This window comes from Vespa velutina, chromosome 11, assembly GCF_912470025.1.
Source record: "Vespa velutina chromosome 11, iVesVel2.1, whole genome shotgun sequence".
NCBI classification, from domain to species: Eukaryota; Metazoa; Arthropoda; class Insecta; order Hymenoptera; family Vespidae; genus Vespa; species Vespa velutina.
Window position 1 is genome coordinate 7,495,368 of NC_062198.1, and position 19,731 is coordinate 7,515,098.

At 27.0% G+C, this 19,731-nt stretch overlaps 5 protein-coding genes across 6 annotated transcripts; 1 reads left to right on the top strand and 4 right to left on the bottom strand.

Moving 5' to 3' along the window:
• The first annotated feature begins 21 nt into the window (after window positions 1-21).
• LOC124953104 lies at window positions 22-4,905 on the top strand. Its single transcript, XM_047504013.1, has 6 exons — window positions 22-270; window positions 355-829; window positions 937-989; window positions 1,158-1,339; window positions 1,443-1,504; window positions 4,839-4,905. Exons 2-6 carry the CDS (start codon window positions 660-662, stop codon window positions 4,903-4,905), a joined length of 534 nt encoding a protein of 177 aa, XP_047359969.1. The 5' UTR covers window positions 22-270; window positions 355-659.
• On the bottom strand, window positions 2,792-7,827 carry LOC124953192 (leucine-rich repeat protein soc-2 homolog). The gene has a single exon (XM_047504219.1). It carries the CDS (start codon window positions 7,224-7,226, stop codon window positions 5,394-5,396), a length of 1,833 nt encoding a protein of 610 aa, XP_047360175.1. The 5' UTR covers window positions 7,227-7,827; the 3' UTR covers window positions 2,792-5,393.
• A 457-nt stretch (window positions 7,828-8,284) lies between these two features.
• On the bottom strand, window positions 8,285-9,993 carry LOC124953196 (mpv17-like protein). 2 transcript variants are annotated; one of them, XM_047504225.1, is made up of 5 exons: window positions 9,851-9,993; window positions 9,532-9,673; window positions 9,392-9,468; window positions 9,122-9,253; window positions 8,285-9,048 (listed from the first exon to the last, which is right to left on the bottom strand). In XM_047504225.1, the coding sequence occupies exons 2-5, from the start codon at window positions 9,647-9,649 to the stop codon at window positions 8,794-8,796; spliced, it is 582 nt and encodes a 193-aa protein (XP_047360181.1). In that variant the 5' UTR covers window positions 9,650-9,673; window positions 9,851-9,993; the 3' UTR covers window positions 8,285-8,793. The 2 variants fall into 2 exon arrangements, with proteins under 2 accessions (XP_047360181.1, XP_047360180.1); XM_047504224.1 differs by having other exon boundaries at window positions 9,392-9,673.
• On the bottom strand, window positions 9,614-13,265 carry LOC124953194 (transcription factor E2F4-like). The gene is made up of 7 exons (XM_047504221.1): window positions 13,068-13,265; window positions 12,616-12,725; window positions 12,245-12,521; window positions 11,948-12,168; window positions 11,511-11,620; window positions 11,374-11,421; window positions 9,614-11,291 (listed from the first exon to the last, which is right to left on the bottom strand). The coding sequence occupies exons 1-7, from the start codon at window positions 13,173-13,175 to the stop codon at window positions 11,182-11,184; spliced, it is 984 nt and encodes a 327-aa protein (XP_047360177.1). The 5' UTR covers window positions 13,176-13,265; the 3' UTR covers window positions 9,614-11,181.
• A 383-nt stretch (window positions 13,266-13,648) lies between these two features.
• On the bottom strand, window positions 13,649-19,394 carry LOC124953190 (transcription initiation factor TFIID subunit 2). Its single transcript, XM_047504215.1, has 19 exons — window positions 19,255-19,394; window positions 18,870-18,924; window positions 18,644-18,807; window positions 18,356-18,572; window positions 18,048-18,286; window positions 17,733-17,954; window positions 17,422-17,635; window positions 17,071-17,322; window positions 16,702-16,910; window positions 16,352-16,591; window positions 16,015-16,264; window positions 15,789-15,929; window positions 15,487-15,677; window positions 15,189-15,400; window positions 14,843-15,062; window positions 14,601-14,757; window positions 14,350-14,511; window positions 14,090-14,263; window positions 13,649-13,984 (listed from the first exon to the last, which is right to left on the bottom strand). Exons 1-19 carry the CDS (start codon window positions 19,296-19,298, stop codon window positions 13,715-13,717), a joined length of 3,633 nt encoding a protein of 1,210 aa, XP_047360171.1. The 5' UTR covers window positions 19,299-19,394; the 3' UTR covers window positions 13,649-13,714.
• Window positions 19,395-19,731: the final 337 nt, after the last annotated feature.

Below are 19,731 nucleotides of genomic sequence, written 5' to 3' on the forward strand. Positions count from 1 at the left end.
TAGGTGGCGGTATTTGATAAATTGGCGCCATTTCCTAAATTTATTTTGTAATATAAATATGAATAAATACATATTTATATATAATGATATGAAAAAATAGATTCTTATAATTGTTATAGTAAATGCTTTAATTCAAACGAAATTGTAAATAGAATTAAAAATGAAGTTTCTCTGAATATTGAAATAAATATTATAAAAGACGTGATGGATATGTTTGAAGAAATTTTTCGACAGAAAAAAATGCAATTAAATAATACGAACATTGAATTGGTAAGCGATTTATAGAAAATATAAATAATATTAATATGTTTTTATATCTTGAAATTTATTGAGAGCGTAAGATATTTTTTTTAGAATAATACTGACCAAGAAAAATGGACTATAAGAGATCAGTTTTGTTGTCAAGTGTGGAAATTTTCACATGATCATGACTTTTCAAAAGTTTTTCAACATTATCCGTATATTATAAATTCAATTAAACCTCATAATTGTTCTTATATTAATGAAGTTAAAAGTATTAGAAATGAAAACGATAATAGAGCAGGTCGCTAGTTATGAATAAAATTGATAAATTAAATAATATTTTTCAAACAGTCAATATTATTTTTTCATTGCTATGTCAGTAACACAGTAAATGTTTTTTCGTGTCTTATATAGATATGCAAAATTATGAAAATATTCAGAAGCTTTCAGAAGAAATTGCTATTTTAACAAAAAAAATACTTACTATTAATATTAATAGAAATACACAAGAGATAACAATAAAAAATTTGTCCATAAAATTAGAACAACTAAAATTATTTTCAGAAGAAATGATAGAACTTCTTAGGTATATTTTAATAGTTATTTGAATATATTAATAGTTATTAGATGCATCATCTAATTTATTTATGTACTTATCTATAATGGAGAAAGTTGACTTTCAATTACTTTCAGGTTAATATCTACTACTGAGAATTTAAGTAATAATAAAAAATGTAAAAATAATGGTAAATATATGTACATTTTTACTCTGCACATTTTCATTCAATTTTTTCAAATATATTACATCGAATAAGTGGTATTTATCAATAAAATTTGTAATATATATATATATAATATATATACACATATATATATACATTAAAATATATTATTAACTATAAATTAATATACAGATTTAGAATGCAAAAATAACAACTTGATAGTTCGTGCAAATAAAGATAATATGCTGACATTTACTACGGCAAAAAAACTTCTTGAGCAATTCAAGTCACGTTCACCTGTTTTAACTAAAAACAGTAATACAACATCAAAAACAATGACTGTAAATAATAACACAATAGAACATTTCATTGAAGTAAATATAACTTTTTTATACAAACACATTATTCATAAATGTTATATCAATGAAAATCGATTGAAATAAATTTTAAATGATATCCCATTTATTTATTTTGCAGTATGATAAAAAAGAATTAAAAACCAAATTTTCATTAAAAATACAAAGTAATATATCTATAAAGTTTGAGCAAAATCGACGTCTTAAAGAAAAAGAGAAAAAATATTAATATATCTTTCTTACATTAAACTTTTGAAATATTTCTGATAATTATATATCTTTATATTTCTTAATTATTGTATAATTGTTATTCCACACAAAAAATAATTAAAAGTTTAATTACAATAATTCATAAGATAATGACATTTATCCAGTCCTATCAAATTTTTCTTAAACAATCAAAACAGTAATTGAAATGTGACAGTGCATTTAATATTCATCCTGTATAATAAAAAGTATGCAAAAAATAAGGCATTTACTACATAGTATGTTTATATATTTAGAAATATTTATACAGGATTCTATATGATTATATAATATACACTGAATTACATTTTTTAAATTATACACATAATATTACGCCCAACGTACCATCCAACACAATTTGAGAATAGCCATATTCTCTATTACCAAACAGCATTTAAACTAGCGACTTCTAATCCATAGGTTTTTGTTACTTATTTATTTTAAAACTGTTAAACAGTTTATCACAACAAATTGTATTGTAGTATTAATATTGGCAATATACACGTGTATCTGTAATACATGCAGGTCCTTACAATTTTCATTAAATTTGAGTTTATGTTAATTAAATGCTTGTTAAAACAATATTACATAATATCTACATAAATATTTGTGCTTTAATATTAATTTATTTGATATTAGTAATATAAATTACCTTTCTTTAAGGAATTTTAACTGAATAATTAGAGTAAATAATGCAATTAAATTGCTTTATAAAAATTACAGTTAAAGAAAAAATATCATATATATGTATAAAATAGTATCTAACTGTAATAATATTCTTTGAGAAAACTTTTTTATTTTGTTAAGTATTATGAAGATAAATTTATAAAGTATATCCTTACCAAAACACTAATGCATACATATACAGAATTATATGAATTTTATAACAAAATATGATTCTAAATATTAATATGATAATACATATTTAATTACTAATAGCATAGAAATTCTTTCATTTAATTATATTTGAATTTTCTGTATTCCTTTGTTCTATATGCTACATTTCTTTATTATTGTAATATATAATACAAACTTTGGAAAACATTTACCAAAATAATTCAATGGCATGTCATTATCACAACCATTTGCTGTAACAATGATATTACAACATATATGTCTACAGAAAAGTACAAGTTAAAATAAAATTATCATTTATTAAAACATTTAACCTTTAATCAAAGTTCTTCAATATTTTTCTATTGTAAAATGAAAACTAAATGAAAGTTAATTTCACACATATTTATTTTCTAAATTAAATATTAAACAATACAGAAAGAGTCCGATGCTTTGCATATACTTCCACAGACAATAGATAACAAATAGAATTATATTTACTTTCCACACATCTATGCACTTACATAAATGTAAATAGCTATATTCAACAGAATTTGAAGTTGAAATACAATCAAATGTATAATTTAATGTGTACGGACGTAATATGTTGCCTAAAATAATATTTATGAGTACACGGAATCATATTTATAAAGCATGTTAATGATTAAATAATATTTTTAATTTATTAATAAAATTATATTGGTCGATTGAAGTCTTACACTTAAGTTATGAATAATCTTAGATTAGAAGAAAAAGAAAAAAAAAAAGAAAATAATATTTAAGATACACATATAAAGATGAGCAGTATCGTTATGAGAACTTCTATGCAATATTATTGTATTGCTCATATATTATCTATTGTAAGAAGAATAATGTTGATAATAAATCATAAAATGTAATATGTTCAATATGTTAATCATAAAAGCTTTTTGATGTGTAAATAGCAAAACACCATAAATTTGACTCTTGTACAACACGAAATCTGCAAATATCAGAATTAAGATAAAATCTACACAAATAAGAATATTATAGTGTTATTAATATAATCTTATTTATATAACATCAGCCAAAGAGCTAACAATATATTTGTCTGTAAATAACAATATAATGCACATATGGATATTCATAAGAACATTTGTATACAATTACTTAACACTTATATTGGCACTATGTCTCTGTGTACAGTCAAGAGAATATTGTAAACAATAAGAAAAATACAATTTTATGCTCGTGTGTACTTAATATTTATTATTATATTAAATGTTTATGTTTGGCAGCATTAACCCTTGTCATGATAATGTATTGTAATTATTAATTTTACAATCTAGACTGAACATCATGTAATGATTATTATAATAACTAAAAAGAATTGAAATGATTTTTATTATACTTTGAAAATGCTATATATGTTCCTCAATGATACTCTCTTTAATACCTTGTCATAACATATGCGTGTAAATGCATGTATTAAAATAAATACTCTAGTCCCTTTAACGATATAAAATCAGCAATTTATAATTTGTAATACTTTCAATATTAAAAATTAATGAAACTATCATTATAAATGTCTCTTGACTGACACTACATGATAATACATAAAATATGTTACTTCTAGTCTAAATGCTTTCAGCAACTATTTATTATATTTATTAAAATAATGTTACAATTTATAATTTTATGCTTTGTATATAATAAAAGATAGATACTGTGTATGTCAAATATTCATAAAATTTAAAGAAACAGATTTAAGATTTAAAAGCTTACAATAAAATTGTTACCAAATAAAAACTTTCATAAAATATGAAATAATAATTGTAATTACAACTTTTATTTTCCTTATTTTTAGAATCAGTATACTTATGTCTATAGCTGCATATATATTTATACTGTCAAAAATAAAAAAATAATGTGCTGTTTAGCATATTTTACTTAAATTAGATAAATAGATCTCTTTTAGTCATCAGAAGAATACCTCTGTCTTGAATCTCTTATGTTTAATTTTATACCTGATAAAATGACAATATGTTTGTATTCGCAAAAAGAACAAAATGGTTAGAAGTAAATATAATGTATATGGTGATAAAAATTTAAACACCTCTAGAAATTTGTAATACATGTATACAATTGGCAAAATTGTGTTCAATGAAATAACAATACAATATAAGAAACATAGTGTGATATCATTGATGTCGATTCTTAATATTTCTTTAATCATGTAGTATAAAGTAGAATCAACATTCATTTGATATTACAAATTTGTAAATTTTAATCAAACATATTAATATTCAGCCTCACAAATATTGCATATATAACAAAAAAAATTTAGAACAGAAGTAAATTATCTCTAATATTTTGGGAAGATAAAATTTATGCATCCAACTTTTTTACTTTTTTAACATATTAATATTATAAACCTTTTGCTTTCGCACAATTACAGGCATAGACTTTGTTCTTATGCATTACCATATTATGTTTCCAACTCTCTTAAACATAATCAAAGATAAATAAATAAAAATAAAAAGAAGCTGTTAATTTACTTATCATTAGACTTTAAATCATTCAATTATGTTTTAAAACATCACATAACATAGGAAATACTTCAAGGATAAACGCAATTGAATTTCATATATTCTTAAAAGCTTATATGCAGGATTCTATCATGATTAGACATTTTTACATATTTTTTGTACTAACAATGTTATATAAGTGTGATTCATGCTATCGTAGTATCTAAAATAGCTCATCATTTATTTGCAAAATAAACTTCCAATTCAGCACCAGTTACATATTAAATGTATATGTTCCTCTTTATATTGAAAACATTACAAATATGTATTATCCATTTTGCAACAATAAAAATATTGCTCACTTTATACAATGCATATCAGTAACATTAATACGTTGTTATTTAAGTGAGATCATTATAATATCATACTTTGTATCACGTGCATTAAGAATCGACATCTATGTGATATACAGAAGGCTAGATTTGTTACATTGATCGATAAGGACCTTGCATTTTAAGAAACTGAATAACCAATGATGGGCCTCCTGCAACTATCTCTGGAGGAATTTGTGACAGAGGACAATTCTCGATTGACATAATACTAAGATTTGTGCATAAAGCTAGTTCAAAAGGTAAATTATGTAAATTAGCATTATCATTAACATAGAGAGAATCTAAATTTTCTAACGTGCCAATTTCTTCAGGTAGATAATTAAGATTATTTTCTCCTACGCTCAAATGCGTTAGATTTGTTAGATGCCCAATCGCTCGTGGTAATGAAGTTACTTGGTTTGACTGCAAGATTAATTTTTGTAAGTCTCGTAAAAATCCAATTTCATTAGGAAGAGACTCTATTTTATTTTCTTCAAGATCTAGGACCCTGAGTTTACGTAAATTTGCTATGCTGGCAGGAATACGTTTCAATAAATTATTAGATAGAATTAAGATCTCCAAACTTTGAAGACATTGAATATCATCTGGAATTTTTGTTAGCTGATTTGTGCCAAGATTTAATTCAACCATGTTGATCCATGTTCCAGTATCCAGAGGTAAAGCAGTCAATTGATTTTCTTTCATGTTCAGCTTTGTTAGGTTTTTAGCCCTCGAGAAAATACCATAAGGTATTTTATCAATCTGATTATGTTCAAGATTGATAGAGTAGACATTTGTAAACTGAGATGGTCCTCCCGACGGATATGCAGTAAATGCATTTCTGGACAATGTAATTGTCTTCAAATCAGAAAGACTCGAGAGCAATCCATCTGGCAGTTGGGAGACCTGATTTCCTTCTACACTGAATTCATCCATTAATTTACAGTTTGCTAATGATTTTGGGATACTAGACAATCGATTATATCGAAGACCTAATCTCGTGATCAATACCAAATTTCCAATTGTATCCGGTATATCCAGTAGTTCATTATGCTGAAGATCGAGCGTAGATAGTTGGGTACAGTTTCCTATTTCTTCTGGTAAATGTTCCAGATGATTATGAGATACGTCGAATGTTATTAAGTTAGTAAGTTTGCCAATACCGGCTGGAAGTTCCTTGATTTTATTTTCTCTCAGACTAAGCATAGTTAAATTCGTTAAATTTCGTATATTTTCATTAACATACCTGACGCGATTAAAGCGTAAAAACAATGTAGTGAGAGATGTTAACTTGTAGACAACATCAGGTATCTCGTTCAATTTATTATGCCTCAGATCAAGGACTTTTAAAGATTTCAAATTTTCCAATGTACTCGGTAGACTCGTAAGAGAATTTTCGCTCAATGCCAAAGTCTCTAAATTGGCAAGACAACCTATTTCTGCCGGAAGAGTTGCTAATTTGTTACCGTAAAGATAGAACTCAACTAGATGCGTCAAATCTCTAACCGTGCTCGGTAGATTAGTGATGCTTGATTTACTTAAATCGAGGCGCTTAACGCATTCGTCCTTGCATCTTACGAATTCTTTCGAGACATCCAAGTCAGCTTGAATCGGTTTTCCTTTCTTAGTGGTCGGTTTAGGCTTATTTGACTCAGGATGTTTGACAGTTACGGTCTTTTTCGTATCAGGTCCCGCTATGGAAGCACTAGATAATTTTTTCTCCTTCAAGTGCTCCCTGTTATCTCGTAAAACCTCCACGGCCTCGGGCATGTCGCCGGCCGTGCAAGTTGTCAGACCACAGCCCTCCAGATATTCGGGTATATCCTGCTCCTTCATGTAAAATGTTGGAAGATTATCCTGGAGGTCTCCTCGGTCCCTCTTCACCTCCGACAAACACACTGTCGAAATATTACCCACACCCGTCCAATATTTAGTCGACTTTTTCATAATCTAAACCACTAGACGCGATTACGGACTCTCACGCGAGTTTCTATCTTTTTCAATAGTATTTACAACATCACATATTTTTATCAACTCTCCTTCTTTTATGACTCTATTGACATTATTGACGTTCGCCTGACGCGGCGCAAACGCGGAACGGATTTGGAAACGGTGATATACGATAGGTAAACTCTCTTTTATATATATATTACATATATATATATATATATATATATATATATATATATATATATAACGTTATATACGTTATATACGTTCTAGACGTTCCTCTTCGAAAAATTTCCACTAAATTCTTCTAAATTGTTAACATCGCTCGATATAATATAAATATTTTTTTGAATAATTTTGTTCCAATTAACGTTCCCAATTAAGTTAATACTGACGAGTATCACAGAAACTTAAATATTAGATACACAATCCATATCCAATGTACTACTCGCTTATTCCATTTTCTATAATTACGCTACTTGCGCAGGACCACTCGTTCGCTATCGTTGCAGCTTTATGCGAAGTTGCTGCTCTTTCGGATTCTTCGATCGAACCTTAGATTTATCGATTCATCTTAATCTGCCTTTTATATATACTGTTGGTATATGAAATTGTATAAAACAATTTGTTATTATCATTTTATTATGATTGGATAAACTAATGCAAGATCATCGAATAGGCTTTCAGAATTTGGACCAATTATCGTACGGGTTTTTCTTATAAAGAAACTTTTCGTAAAGAATAACCAATCACATTCAATACTTTCAAGACTTTCCGTAATGATATAACAATGCAAGGGCAGCAGATTTATACAAGAAGAACATACAAGAGAATGTTACTCGTTCTTAAACAAATATAAATTCATTAGTACGCTTTTCCTTCAGAAGAATATATATATATATATATATATATATATATATATATGTATATATATATATGTGTGTGTGTGTGTATATCTAAGGGTGAAAAAATGTATCATCAAAAAACAAGTATTTCTTATTATATACAAAAGTCTTCGACTTTGAAATTGTGTTAGGAGAAACTTTTATATTAGATTCAATAAGTTTAATATATTTTATCCATTTATACAGGGTTTTATACAATTTATTGTCAATCACATTTAAATATTAATTGATTTTTTAAACATTATGAACACCTTCGTATACTTTCAATTTATGAGATCATTCAATGTATCTCTTTTATATCTTTTAACTTATATTAATAACTTTCTATATAATTTTCTATTTTAATTATTAAATACGGTTATTATATTTTCTTCCAAAAATACGGAAATGTTTTGTCTCATATAAACGCTAACATTTATTAAAATGACTAGCTTTATGTTAGCGTGATAATATGATATCCTATACATTTGTATAAATATTTAATGGAATCTTGAGTTCGAAACTCTACTTTGATAATAATTTTTCCATTTGCTTTTACATAATTATCACGTGTTCACATTGATAAAATATAAACAGGAATTTTTTATATAAGCATATGGAAATTAAAATTTATACAAATAAATTGAGCTAATATCGTAAAATTTACTACCAAATTTACATCATAAAGAACTTGATTTACTTTTTTCAACCGATTGAATCATAGATTTTGCATTATGCGTGCTTTCTAAAAATTCCTTTTTATTCGTACTATCATTTGGCATTTTTTGTTGTTCTCGCTTGGCTTGAAGCGCTTTCATATATGCAAGAAAAGACGTCCAGATGAAACTGCAAACACTTACATAAACTACACGATTATGTTCTGGAATTAATACAAAGTTAATAGTTTGTAAAATAGGCCATATGCATACTCCGACCTAGAAATAAAACAAAATATGATTTTTATTTATAATTTTATCATTTTAGTTTTTATTATACGATTAAGTGTACCTTGTAAGTTGGCCAGAATTTCTGTTTTACTTCTTCAGTACATTCTGAAATAGACTTTTGTTCTAGTAAATTCATTCCAAAGAAAAAGCAACACATAGCAGTCGGACTATACGTAACTTGTTCTACCAATGCCTGTAAAAAATTCATGTATATGTATATGTATATGTATATGTATATATATATATACATATATATATATATATTTGTGTGTCTGTATACTGACACATTTTTACTCAATTACATCGCGATATAATATTTTGTAAAACTTACTTTTGTGATTGCAGATTTAAAATCAGATTTTGGCCAAAAATGTGAAGCGCATCTTAACCAACAATATAAAGTTGGTGCTACAAAAAAGCCACCATACAAACTAAATCTTAATGCTTCTGTATAATTCAATTCTGGTCTACCTGTTATTTTTTGCTGAAATAAGCTTGCGGTTGGCCAAATAATAGCATAAGATGCCATACCTCGTACAATAGGATATTTTTGGGATACTTCACGAAATTTTACTAAAATGATTCGCATTTTTTTTTTTTTTATATATAATCACTAAAACGACAAATTATTCATTATTATTTATTTTCTGACGTTCATCTTGCACACTTCAATAATCGTATGTTTTTATTTCTTGTTAAATCTTATGCAATTTAATATTAAATGTACTAGTAATGAGAAATGATACAGATAATGTAGAAAAAGGGTAGCTTAAAAAAAAGAAAAGATTACGTTTTCAGATAACGAAGAATGCAAATCTACTGTTCTCTCTTTCACATGTTTTTATGTTCACGTACTGATAACAGTTGGAGTAACATATACGTAAAATAGGCGTTCGTATCTAATCGAAAAAATTATTGCGAGAGCAATCTACGATATTCCTTTGTGAAGATTTCGAAGAAATAGCTATTTGACAATATCGCTGCATTGGGAAACGATTCGCTACTACGGGAAACTCGCGCATATTCCCAATGACACAGACAAGACTTATGCGCGACACGCGCAAAACTCCCGCCGGTGACGAAATTAGTCGATCCATTCTTGTCTGTCCTTGATTACTCAGTGGTGGTCCTTAACCACGGTCTTGGTTGAGTTTGGTTCTATCTTCACTGTTGCGTAAGCAACGAGTTTTTCATTTTCTGTTACCATGGTAATGCGTCGTGCATGATAATCCAAAAAAGAAAATCTTAGATTTGATAATGTCTGACGTTTCGGTAAAGCTTCTTTCGAAATACTGATGCTGACGTTTAAACGCGTCATACGTGTACTATTATTAACATAAACGTGCTATTCTAAACGTAGTACGTAATAAAAGGAAACGTTTATTTCAACGATTTTTTTAACGATTTAAATACAATTAAATCCCTGTTTGGAAGAAAAATGTTAACTTTTAATTTAAACTTTCTAACATTTTCCAAATATATAATTTTTCCTTTATTACGTAAACAATATCGTACAAAGTATATAACTCAATAATCATCTATAGATATTTATAGATATCAATTTTATAAAAAGTTCAAAGAGCTAAAAATTCCATAATTATACGTAATGTACATTTCATGTGATATTGTCTCATATATAATATATGGATCAAAATAATTATCAAAAACAAAGCAAAACATGTACATATATTTTTGTCAACATAAAATAATTAAATAAAAAATTGCTAATTTGCATAATTATACTTCAACTCAAAAATGCTGCTTTACAATATTTAATGATTAAACGATATAAAATAATATTAGTAAATTGGGTTCTGTGTAAATACAGATATAAATTTTGCATCATTAATTTTATCATATACTGTGTCAAATGTTCAGAATTATTTTTAAATACACCATGTATGAATTGATTTTTATACAGATTTTTTGATCACCTTGCATTAGCCTTTAATGATAAAAAAATACTGCACATTCTAATATTCGTGATTTACATCCATTATTTAAAATTATATACACTGCATATTAGCATCAATTAATAATATTAGAATAATTCCACTGATGCTGTGAATATTCAATTGCCTAAGTTGTCCATTGATTTTTGAAAACTACTAAATGTAATTTTCACTTTGCTGCGATGTCAAATAAATCAAAAATTCCTTCATTTTCACTAAGATTAAATTGGTAATCTTTTTCTCCTGGCGGTGGACTTAATCTGACAAGTGGACCACAAACTATAAATAAGCAATATATGAATTTGATAAGACATTATAATATAGAAAAATGTTAAAAGAATTAACTGAAAAATTTACTTACTGTCTGAATAAAATTGATCAAGTATTTCAAGTTCTCCTTGTATAATATCTATAATAAAATAAATTAATTTTAACTAAAGACAAATAAAAGTTATTTATAATATCAATATTAAAGAATTATGGGTAATTTCTATTTACCAGATGTATTTACATCACGAAGAACTATTTTTGCTTCTATTAATTCCGGATCATCTTCATCTTCTTCGTCGGATAAGGTAGAGCCATGTTTGTTGATACCTTTTGGTGGTCTATAAACATATATTTACAGGCTATTACATATATCTATACTTTCTAACGTTTAATTACTAAATGTTTTGTTCTATGCAAAGAATAATTAATAAAATAATATTTTTGTATGTTTTATACCAAATGAACAACATATTCTCAATAGTTATTCATCCCCTTATAAAACCAATATTGTTACTGTTTGCTCTGACCAGATCAATAATATTACTTTTTTATTACTGATACATAAAGAGCAAATATTTTTCTTACGAAAACAACACAGATACAATTTAATATCAATTATTTATTAAATTATCCTTAAAATATAATTTATTTGTTAAAATTCTTACCTTCCTACTTTTCTCTTTGGTTTAACGTTGACCTCCTCTTTTTTCTCATCATCTTCTTTTACTCTCTTCATACCTTTTGATTCTTCTTGTAACCTCATTTCTAATACTTTATTATCATAAGTTTTTGCTAAATCTGGTTGAACCATATATACCTTAATTTCACCTGAATTACTTTTTAAAAGCATTTCATAATTTATTTCTCTTTCTTCATCCTCTGCTATCTAACAAATAAAACACTTTTGTTACTACTCAATAATGAATAGATGGTGCCTTATGATATAATATATTTTCACGTACATTCACCTGAGCCATATTTGGGACACTTAATTCTGTATCTGGTGGAGCTTGAATTCCTAATACAAAATCATCAGGGAAATTTTCTTTAACATCTTCATAAGAGATGTATGCATACTTTTTATTAACTATATCGTTCTCTATATTTTTTATACTTTGTTGAATCCACTGTGTATGTGTATCTAATAAGTGTTCATGATCCTCTAATTTTTTAATTTCATCTTTCAAATCTGTCAATTTTTCACCAACTTCTTGCGTATTACAACCAGGACCTGCACCTCTACATAAGATATAAAAAATTAGTGTTTATTAATAAATTTTACTTTAAAATATTAGAAATTAAATGAAATATAATTATAAATTTGCATACATACTTCCATTGAATACTATTTTTGCTTTTCTTCTCTATAAGACCAATGCCCTCAAGGACATTTGTAATGTCGTAAATCCGTCTTTTTTGTCTAACTTCTAAAATATCTGCGGCCTGCAATATTACAAGTAGATATTTTTTTTATTTTAATATAATAATAATAAATATAATATTGATATAAAATGATGGTATCATGTTAGTAATTCTTTATGTTTAGGTTATGTTTACCCACATATTGAATAATGAGAAATTATTAATGTAAAAGATAAGAAATGAAGTTTTATCATTTATAAATTTTTCTTTAGAAAGAGATTTACAAGACTTGATAAAAATTATCATATTATTGGTATACTTCTTTCAAAATTCCCGCAAGCTAGAAATGGCGTGTACATCCGTAACGACTTAACCTCGTATACAAGTTAACTTTTTGTCTCGCAACTTAGTGAAAGTACTTACGACTTTTAAATCGAGAACGCCGTCTTTCGCTTTTTGCAAAAGAGTAACAAATCGAGTAGTCAGTAAACCGAGAGATTTTTCAAATCTACTTTGCTGATTATCTGCCATTTTTAAGACCGTTGTCAAAATTTTCAAAACAGACTACCCTCTTCGAAATTGCCGCAACACCTCGGACGCCATCCCAAGCAATGAATAAATAGCATTTAAATAAAAGCGCGTCTCTAGTATCGATACATTTTTCTCGTTAGAATTAATTTTCAATTATACCAATGTGTTATGGATTATTTCATTTTAAAATTAATAATTAATTTAATTTCATATAATTTAAACAAAAATTCTCTTTAAATAAAAGAGAGAATGCTTATAGCTTTTTATTCCAATGAAAGTGATATACGAGATTTTTGTGATACATAAAAATATGTGTATTATATGTATTAAAATATTTTTAAAAATCTAACAAAAAAAATTATAAATTGTAAAACATATCTAAATTTATAATACAGCGTGAAATAAATTATTTCGTATGATCAATATGATTAAATTAATGTTATGTACAATTAAATGTTCTATTTATACCGTAATAAATAGATAATAATATTTAATCTGTATAAAATATTTACAGTAACAAAAGTATTTACAAATTTTTATTAGGGAAAAATAAATTCATTAGTTGCAGTAGTTGCATCAGGACTAAGACTGGAACTTGCAGAACTCAGAGTTTCTTCTTTAACCTTAAGCATGGATGAATCTTTATCTTTATTTTTATCTTTGTCTTTCTCTTTTTCTTTTTCCTTGTCTTTCTCCTTATCTTTAATTTTATCCTTTTCTTTTTTATCTTTATCTTTTCCATGTTTATGATCATGCTTGTGCTTATGTTTATGCTTGTGCTTCTTCTTATCTTTCTTCTTCTTTTTATTCTGACAAAATAATTACATAATAATAATAAAATAACAAACACACACATACACAAATATACAAACAGATAGACAATAAACAAAATAAACAAATATAATAAAATTTACCTTATTAATTGAATCAGCCTTTTGTTTATGTTCTTCTGATTCTTTTTTAAACATTCCGGGTTCAAAACCTACAGGACCTTGTGTCCCCATAATACCTGGTAAAGATGCAGAATTATCGCTATAATATTCTGATTTTACTTTACCATCATTAGATACTGGTGTAACACGTCCTTCCTATTAGAATAGAATTACACATTTCCTGGATATTATGTGATTTTTTATAATATTTTATACATACAATAAATAAAAAATGATCATACATTGTTTATTTGCTTTAGGCGTTTTACTTCTGGGTTATAATCTGTAGAATTAGATGGACCTGGTGTATCCTTATTTGGCGATGCTTTGCGTTTGTTAGCTCCACTTATATTATCTAATTCAATTACTGATTCATTTTTTATGTGTTGAATATTTGGTTTTATCTATATAATTGGATGAAGTTATTTGAATGAATTATCTCTATGACTATATATATTTTTTATAACGAAATTACATAGGAGGAGAAACTTACTTCTCGTTCTGGGCTATTTTGAAGACCAATTTTTCTAGGCTTAGTAATAAGTGCGAGTTCTGGAATTGGAAGACAAACAGGACGTTTTGTACCATATAGAGTATAGTACAAATCAACTAAATCGCATCTCAATTTGGCGTCATGTGAAAGCATCCCACTAAATAATAAAAGTATTATATAAATTTATATTTAATCGGAATAAAAAATCAAATTTATGTTTAATGACATTTAATTATACATACTTTATTAAGTTCCAAATACGATCTACTAATTCAGATTTGTCTAAATGATGTTTCTGAACTTTTTCGAATGGTGGATTTTCAACCATTAATCTTACTAATCTATGACGTACTCCAGGATGTGGATCTGTCTCTGCCATATCCAATAAAAATTCCAGATCTTCCCACTTACCATCGACTCTTGTAAAATCTACTAAAGCTTCTAGAGCTGCAATTCGTATATCTACATTGAAAAGACAAAAATAAATAATTATATTTGGATTATACATAAATTTTACATAGACAACACACACAATATAAACATGTATAATATTATATCATATAAGCATTGTATATTTCATGCACATACCAATGAATTGTCCATATGCTGCATATGCTCTAAATAAATGCGGATTACTTGGAAGATGGCCAAATTTTTGTAAAATTCTTATAACTTTTAAACATGCTACACTAACAGTATATTTATAGCAAGGTAATAATTTTTCTAAATTCAGATTCCTTGTAACTTCTTCTAATATAGCTTTTGTATCAATTGATAAAGATTCTGCGGTAATAGCTGTCCTAACAAATTTAATGAATAATAAAATTAGGTTTATGATTGATAGTATATTTTAAATTACAAAAAAAACAAAGAAAATATATTTTACCCTTGTTGTACACTAATAACTGGTGTTACAGTTGCTCCAAGTGCCTCAATTAATGCTGCTCTATAATAATTATCTGAGTATCTATTTTTACTGTTATCATTATATTTGAATAAATCCATTAGAAAAGCTAAAACCTCAGGAGGACAAATACCATGAGCATTACGTAATCCTGCCATAGCAACGGGGATAGTCTGTATATGTAATAAATAAGATGTAATCTTAAAATCTATGTATATATATATATATATAAAAGCACAATACATTAATCCTTTGGAAGATATATAAAGAAAATGAAAATTTACCTTTTGTAAAAAATAATGTTGAAAGTTCGAAAAATTATTTTGTTTAATAATTCTTCTGCAAGATGCAGAACCAAATAACTTTCGAAAAATTGCCAACATCGCTGGTGGACCTGCCCACGTTGCTACCATTGCATTGGCAACCTATATAATATCAAAGATATGACTAAAATCTTTAAAATTTATTTTAAATAACAATTACTTTATAAACATAGAATCTGAATATTACTTTTGTTAAACAATGTGCTGCTCTAAGTCGTACTTTGTAGTAACAATGTTCATTCTCAATGGTATCTGTTAATGCAAGTCGCGTTGCAGGTGTTGAATGATTTTGTAATGCTTCTATAGCTTCCAACTGAGCTGTTACATCTCTTTCATGTCTTAACTGATATTGCCATTGATAATCAGGTTGTTCAATATGAACTGCACGCATAAGAGTCATGTCTGGATCTAATCTTATCCATAAAACTGGAGAATCACTATAAAAAAAGAATAAAATTATTAGACTTTTTTGGTCATTTTTATGAGACCATTTACTTTAATTATTTACTTTAATTATTACTTACTCCATAGCAGAAAGGTCCATATCAACTTCTTCTCCAGTACAAAGTGGAATCTTTTTTTTCTTATTTCTACGGCTTTTACTGTGACAAGTTATATCTGCTTTAGCCGCAGTACCTTCAATTTGCAAAGTATGTTTAAATGTACCATCTAATTCTTGAATATTCACTAGTAATGGTCCTACGTATTTTCTAATCCCTCTTTGATGGATCGTATCTTGTCGAATTTCTAATTCAACTGTATTTCTATATATTGTGTGATCGTATTTGTATTATTATATATTTATCAACACATATATATTTTATTTAGCAAAACAAAAGCATAGAGACTCTTAGAATTTTTTTTTCATAGATACCTTTTTCTATTAAACACAAAACTTAAACTAAACTTTGCATGACCACCTGTTCTGACCCATAGATCTATAAAAACAGCCATATCTTTTCCAGTCACTGTAAAAATGGCTTTTGTAAATACATTTGTACTAATTAACATGTGAGACCACAGACCAGAATCAATTTTTTGTTGTGCAGCATTTGCAGCAAGTGATAGCTGTTTATTGAAAACCTATGAAATAAAAAATTTACAATTAGTATTTTTAAATAATATATTTTTTCTATTTTTTATGTAACACACACACACGCGCGCGAAATACTAGTATGTGTGCGTACATAAGTATAATAGTTTAATATATATATATATAGAAATAATGATCAATGATAAATACTTGAAGAAGTAATTCCTGGCCTATCCTATGCTCTAACATTCTTATAACTAAATGAGCTTTTTTTCGAAGTACTTCAATATACTTCGGTGACATAGTGTGCAAATTCCTTATAGGAAAATAAAAACCAGGGTCAGGTGCTCTAGGAGCTGGTGCTGGAGTATTTGCTGCAATGGGCAATGGAGCAGGCGGTTGAGATGGATCCAATATTATACCTCCAAATTGTTCTTCATATTTTACAACCTCTTGAAGTTCCTGAAAACAAATATTATAATGTCTTTAAGATTATAACATACATTTAAACTTATTTTAATCATTATGATATAAATTGGAAGTGAACAATTGATGACTCACTGATTGGATCCATTCTCTGTATTCGTTATTACCAAAACATTTTTTTGCATATAATCCTGTTAAATATGTCGATATACCTTTTGGCAACCAAGTATCTGACCAATTTTGCATAGATATGAAACAGCCAAAAAATTGTTCTGCAATTGCTTGTGCCATTGCTTTCTTTGTGATGTAAACTTGATCAATAATTGCAGTAGAATGCAATAAATTTGTACTATAAAAATGATATTATGTTATAATATAATTTACAAGAAAGGGAAATCAATGTTTTCATAATTGTAATTTAACAAATTTAAAAGATTTCATTGTACTTTAAAATGCTCATAGTTGCATATGCATTGATATCTTCATCTATCTCATCAACAAACACTTGTTTATAACAGGTATATGGATATCTATTGGATAATGTTTCTTCATAAAATTCAAATGCTTCATGCATATATTTTGCAGATACTTTTAAGGATGGTAACAGATGTGGTAAACAGAAGTGTGTTACTTCATGCATATAAGGATCCACAAATATTTCAAAAGGTCTGAAAAAAAGCAAAAAAATGTTCATATTATGATATGACTATCAATTGAAAACATTTTTTATATAGTTTCGTTAAAACAATAAGATTACTTACCCAACAGCAAGAGCAATATTTGGAGCACAAGCTGGAGTATTAAGAATGTAATGAAAGGTTTTCCTGCGCATGTCAGGAGTATAAACAACTTCTACTAGATCTCCACAAGATATTGCAGTCATAGAATCGTCGACAGTAAACTCTAATTTCCAAGTACAAGGTTCTGCAAAACTATCGACACAGGGAAACCATAATCTTGATGAATTTTCATAGCTATATGTATACATATGAGCACCTCTCTGTAAAAAGTACAGATAATGATGTATTATCATATTAATAAAATATTTCATTTACTTATATACGCGTACCTCTGCTAGAGTGCCTTCACAATTTGGTACTACAAAATGTACTCCACCTTGCGGTTGTTCTAATGAAAACTCAATACTGATCCTTAAAGGACGACCCTCTCCAACCAAATGTGCTGCATCTGGTGGAATTTGTACAACTAATTCACCTACATTGTTATCAGGGTCAACTTTTTGTGCTGCTGCTAAATGAAGATTCGAAAAGAACTCCAATGAACGCCTACATAAATATTAATAATTGCATAAATAATATATAAAAGAGAAAAAATGAATGGCATTGAAATTACTCACTGTTTACCATCTCCTTGACATATATCTAAAAATGGATCAAAATATTGAAATGGTGCTTCATATGTATCATTTAAACATACTCTATATATTCTACATTGTTTTGCATTAAGTTTTACAAGTCTCAAGGTATCTCTCAAAGGAACTACCGTCAATTCCACAAAACCCTGTTAATAAGATAAAATATTATATGTTTTAATATAATTATTTAATAAATGTGAATACTTACAATTATACTTTTCCTTGGAAAACTTATGCCTGTTAAGCTCACTATTTGATGGGCTGTAAAATAATAATTATTTGGTTATAAAATCATTATGAATAAAAACAACACATGTGTAAATACAAAATTTTGCATTCATGTTTAATTCAATTCAAATTAAAAATATTAAAATAAGGTATTATATTATATATCCTTATCATAAGAATCTAGAAATTTGTAATAATGCATTTGTAATAACTTTTTAGAAAATTATATAAATTGTATAAGTTGTAAAACAAAACTATCAGAAACATAACCTAAACAATTTTGAATTAAAAGTAATATAATTAAAATATATTATTATATTATATAAAATATACTTTTTATATTATATAAAAGTAAAAATACTTATAATTTATATGGTCTACTATTATCAGCCGTTCTTTCTTTCTTCATTGTTCTTTCATAGAAAATCACTTTTCTTTAATGACAAACGTCCGACGCCATTACCGACCAAGCTCGACTAAAGAAAAGATAGATAAACATAGTTTATACTCTGTAGCTTTGTTGCCGACTCGAGAGAACAAAATCTGAACATACAGAGAGGAAGGAACTAGAGAGTATTAAAGTGTTATAAATAAAAAAAACAAGAGCGAATATATATTAAAGCAGTTTATCACCAATGGTTTCATTAGAGTTCGATGAACAAATGAAAATGTTTTAAAAATGAAAATTTAAATGAGAACATACCTCTTTTGAATTTTTAAAAATCAAAAAACAAAAGAATTTTTAAAAAGAATACAATAAATTAATATTTCAATAGCAATCGCTTAAACATATGCTTACATATATTCGCTTAAACGACACCTAATACTAAAAATATGTTAAA

Bases quoted from the DNA above. Each gene is read 5' to 3' on its own strand.
- LOC124953104 (XM_047504013.1), top strand. From the start codon at position 660: ATGCAAAATTATGAAAATATTCAGAAGCTTTCAGAAGAAATTGCTATT. The intron at 990-1,157 runs GTAAATATATGT...ATTAATATACAG, and splicing joins TAAAAAATGTAAAAATAATG to ATTTAGAATGCAAAAATAAC. The intron at 1,340-1,442 runs GTAAATATAACT...TTTATTTTGCAG, and splicing joins CAATAGAACATTTCATTGAA to TATGATAAAAAAGAATTAAA.
- LOC124953196 (XM_047504224.1), bottom strand. From the start codon at position 9,649: ATGCGAATCATTTTAGTAAAATTTCGTGAAGTATCCCAAAAATATCCT. The intron at 9,254-9,391 runs GTAAGTTTTACA...AATTTTTTACAG, and splicing joins TTAAATCTGCAATCACAAAA to GCATTGGTAGAACAAGTTAC. The intron at 9,049-9,121 runs GTACACTTAATC...TTTTATTTCTAG, and splicing joins AATTCTGGCCAACTTACAAG to GTCGGAGTATGCATATGGCC.
- LOC124953194 (XM_047504221.1), bottom strand. From the start codon at position 13,175: ATGGCAGATAATCAGCAAAGTAGATTTGAAAAATCTCTCGGTTTACTG. The intron at 12,169-12,244 runs GTACGTGAAAAT...TTTATTTGTTAG, and splicing joins CAAATATGGCTCAGGTGAAT to ATAGCAGAGGATGAAGAAAG. The intron at 11,422-11,510 runs GTAAATAGAAAT...ATTTTATTATAG, and splicing joins TCGTGATGTAAATACATCTG to ATATTATACAAGGAGAACTT.
- LOC124953190 (XM_047504215.1), bottom strand. From the start codon at position 19,298: ATGAAGAAAGAAAGAACGGCTGATAATAGTAGACCATATAAATT. The intron at 15,678-15,788 runs GTAAATTTTCAT...TTACATATACAG, and splicing joins AACATTATTTTTTACAAAAG to ACTATCCCCGTTGCTATGGC. The intron at 13,985-14,089 runs GTAAATTTTATT...TTATTTTGTCAG, and splicing joins AGGCTGATTCAATTAATAAG to AATAAAAAGAAGAAGAAAGA.
- LOC124953192 (XM_047504219.1), bottom strand. From the start codon at position 7,226: ATGAAAAAGTCGACTAAATATTGGACGGGTGTGGGTAATATTTCGACA.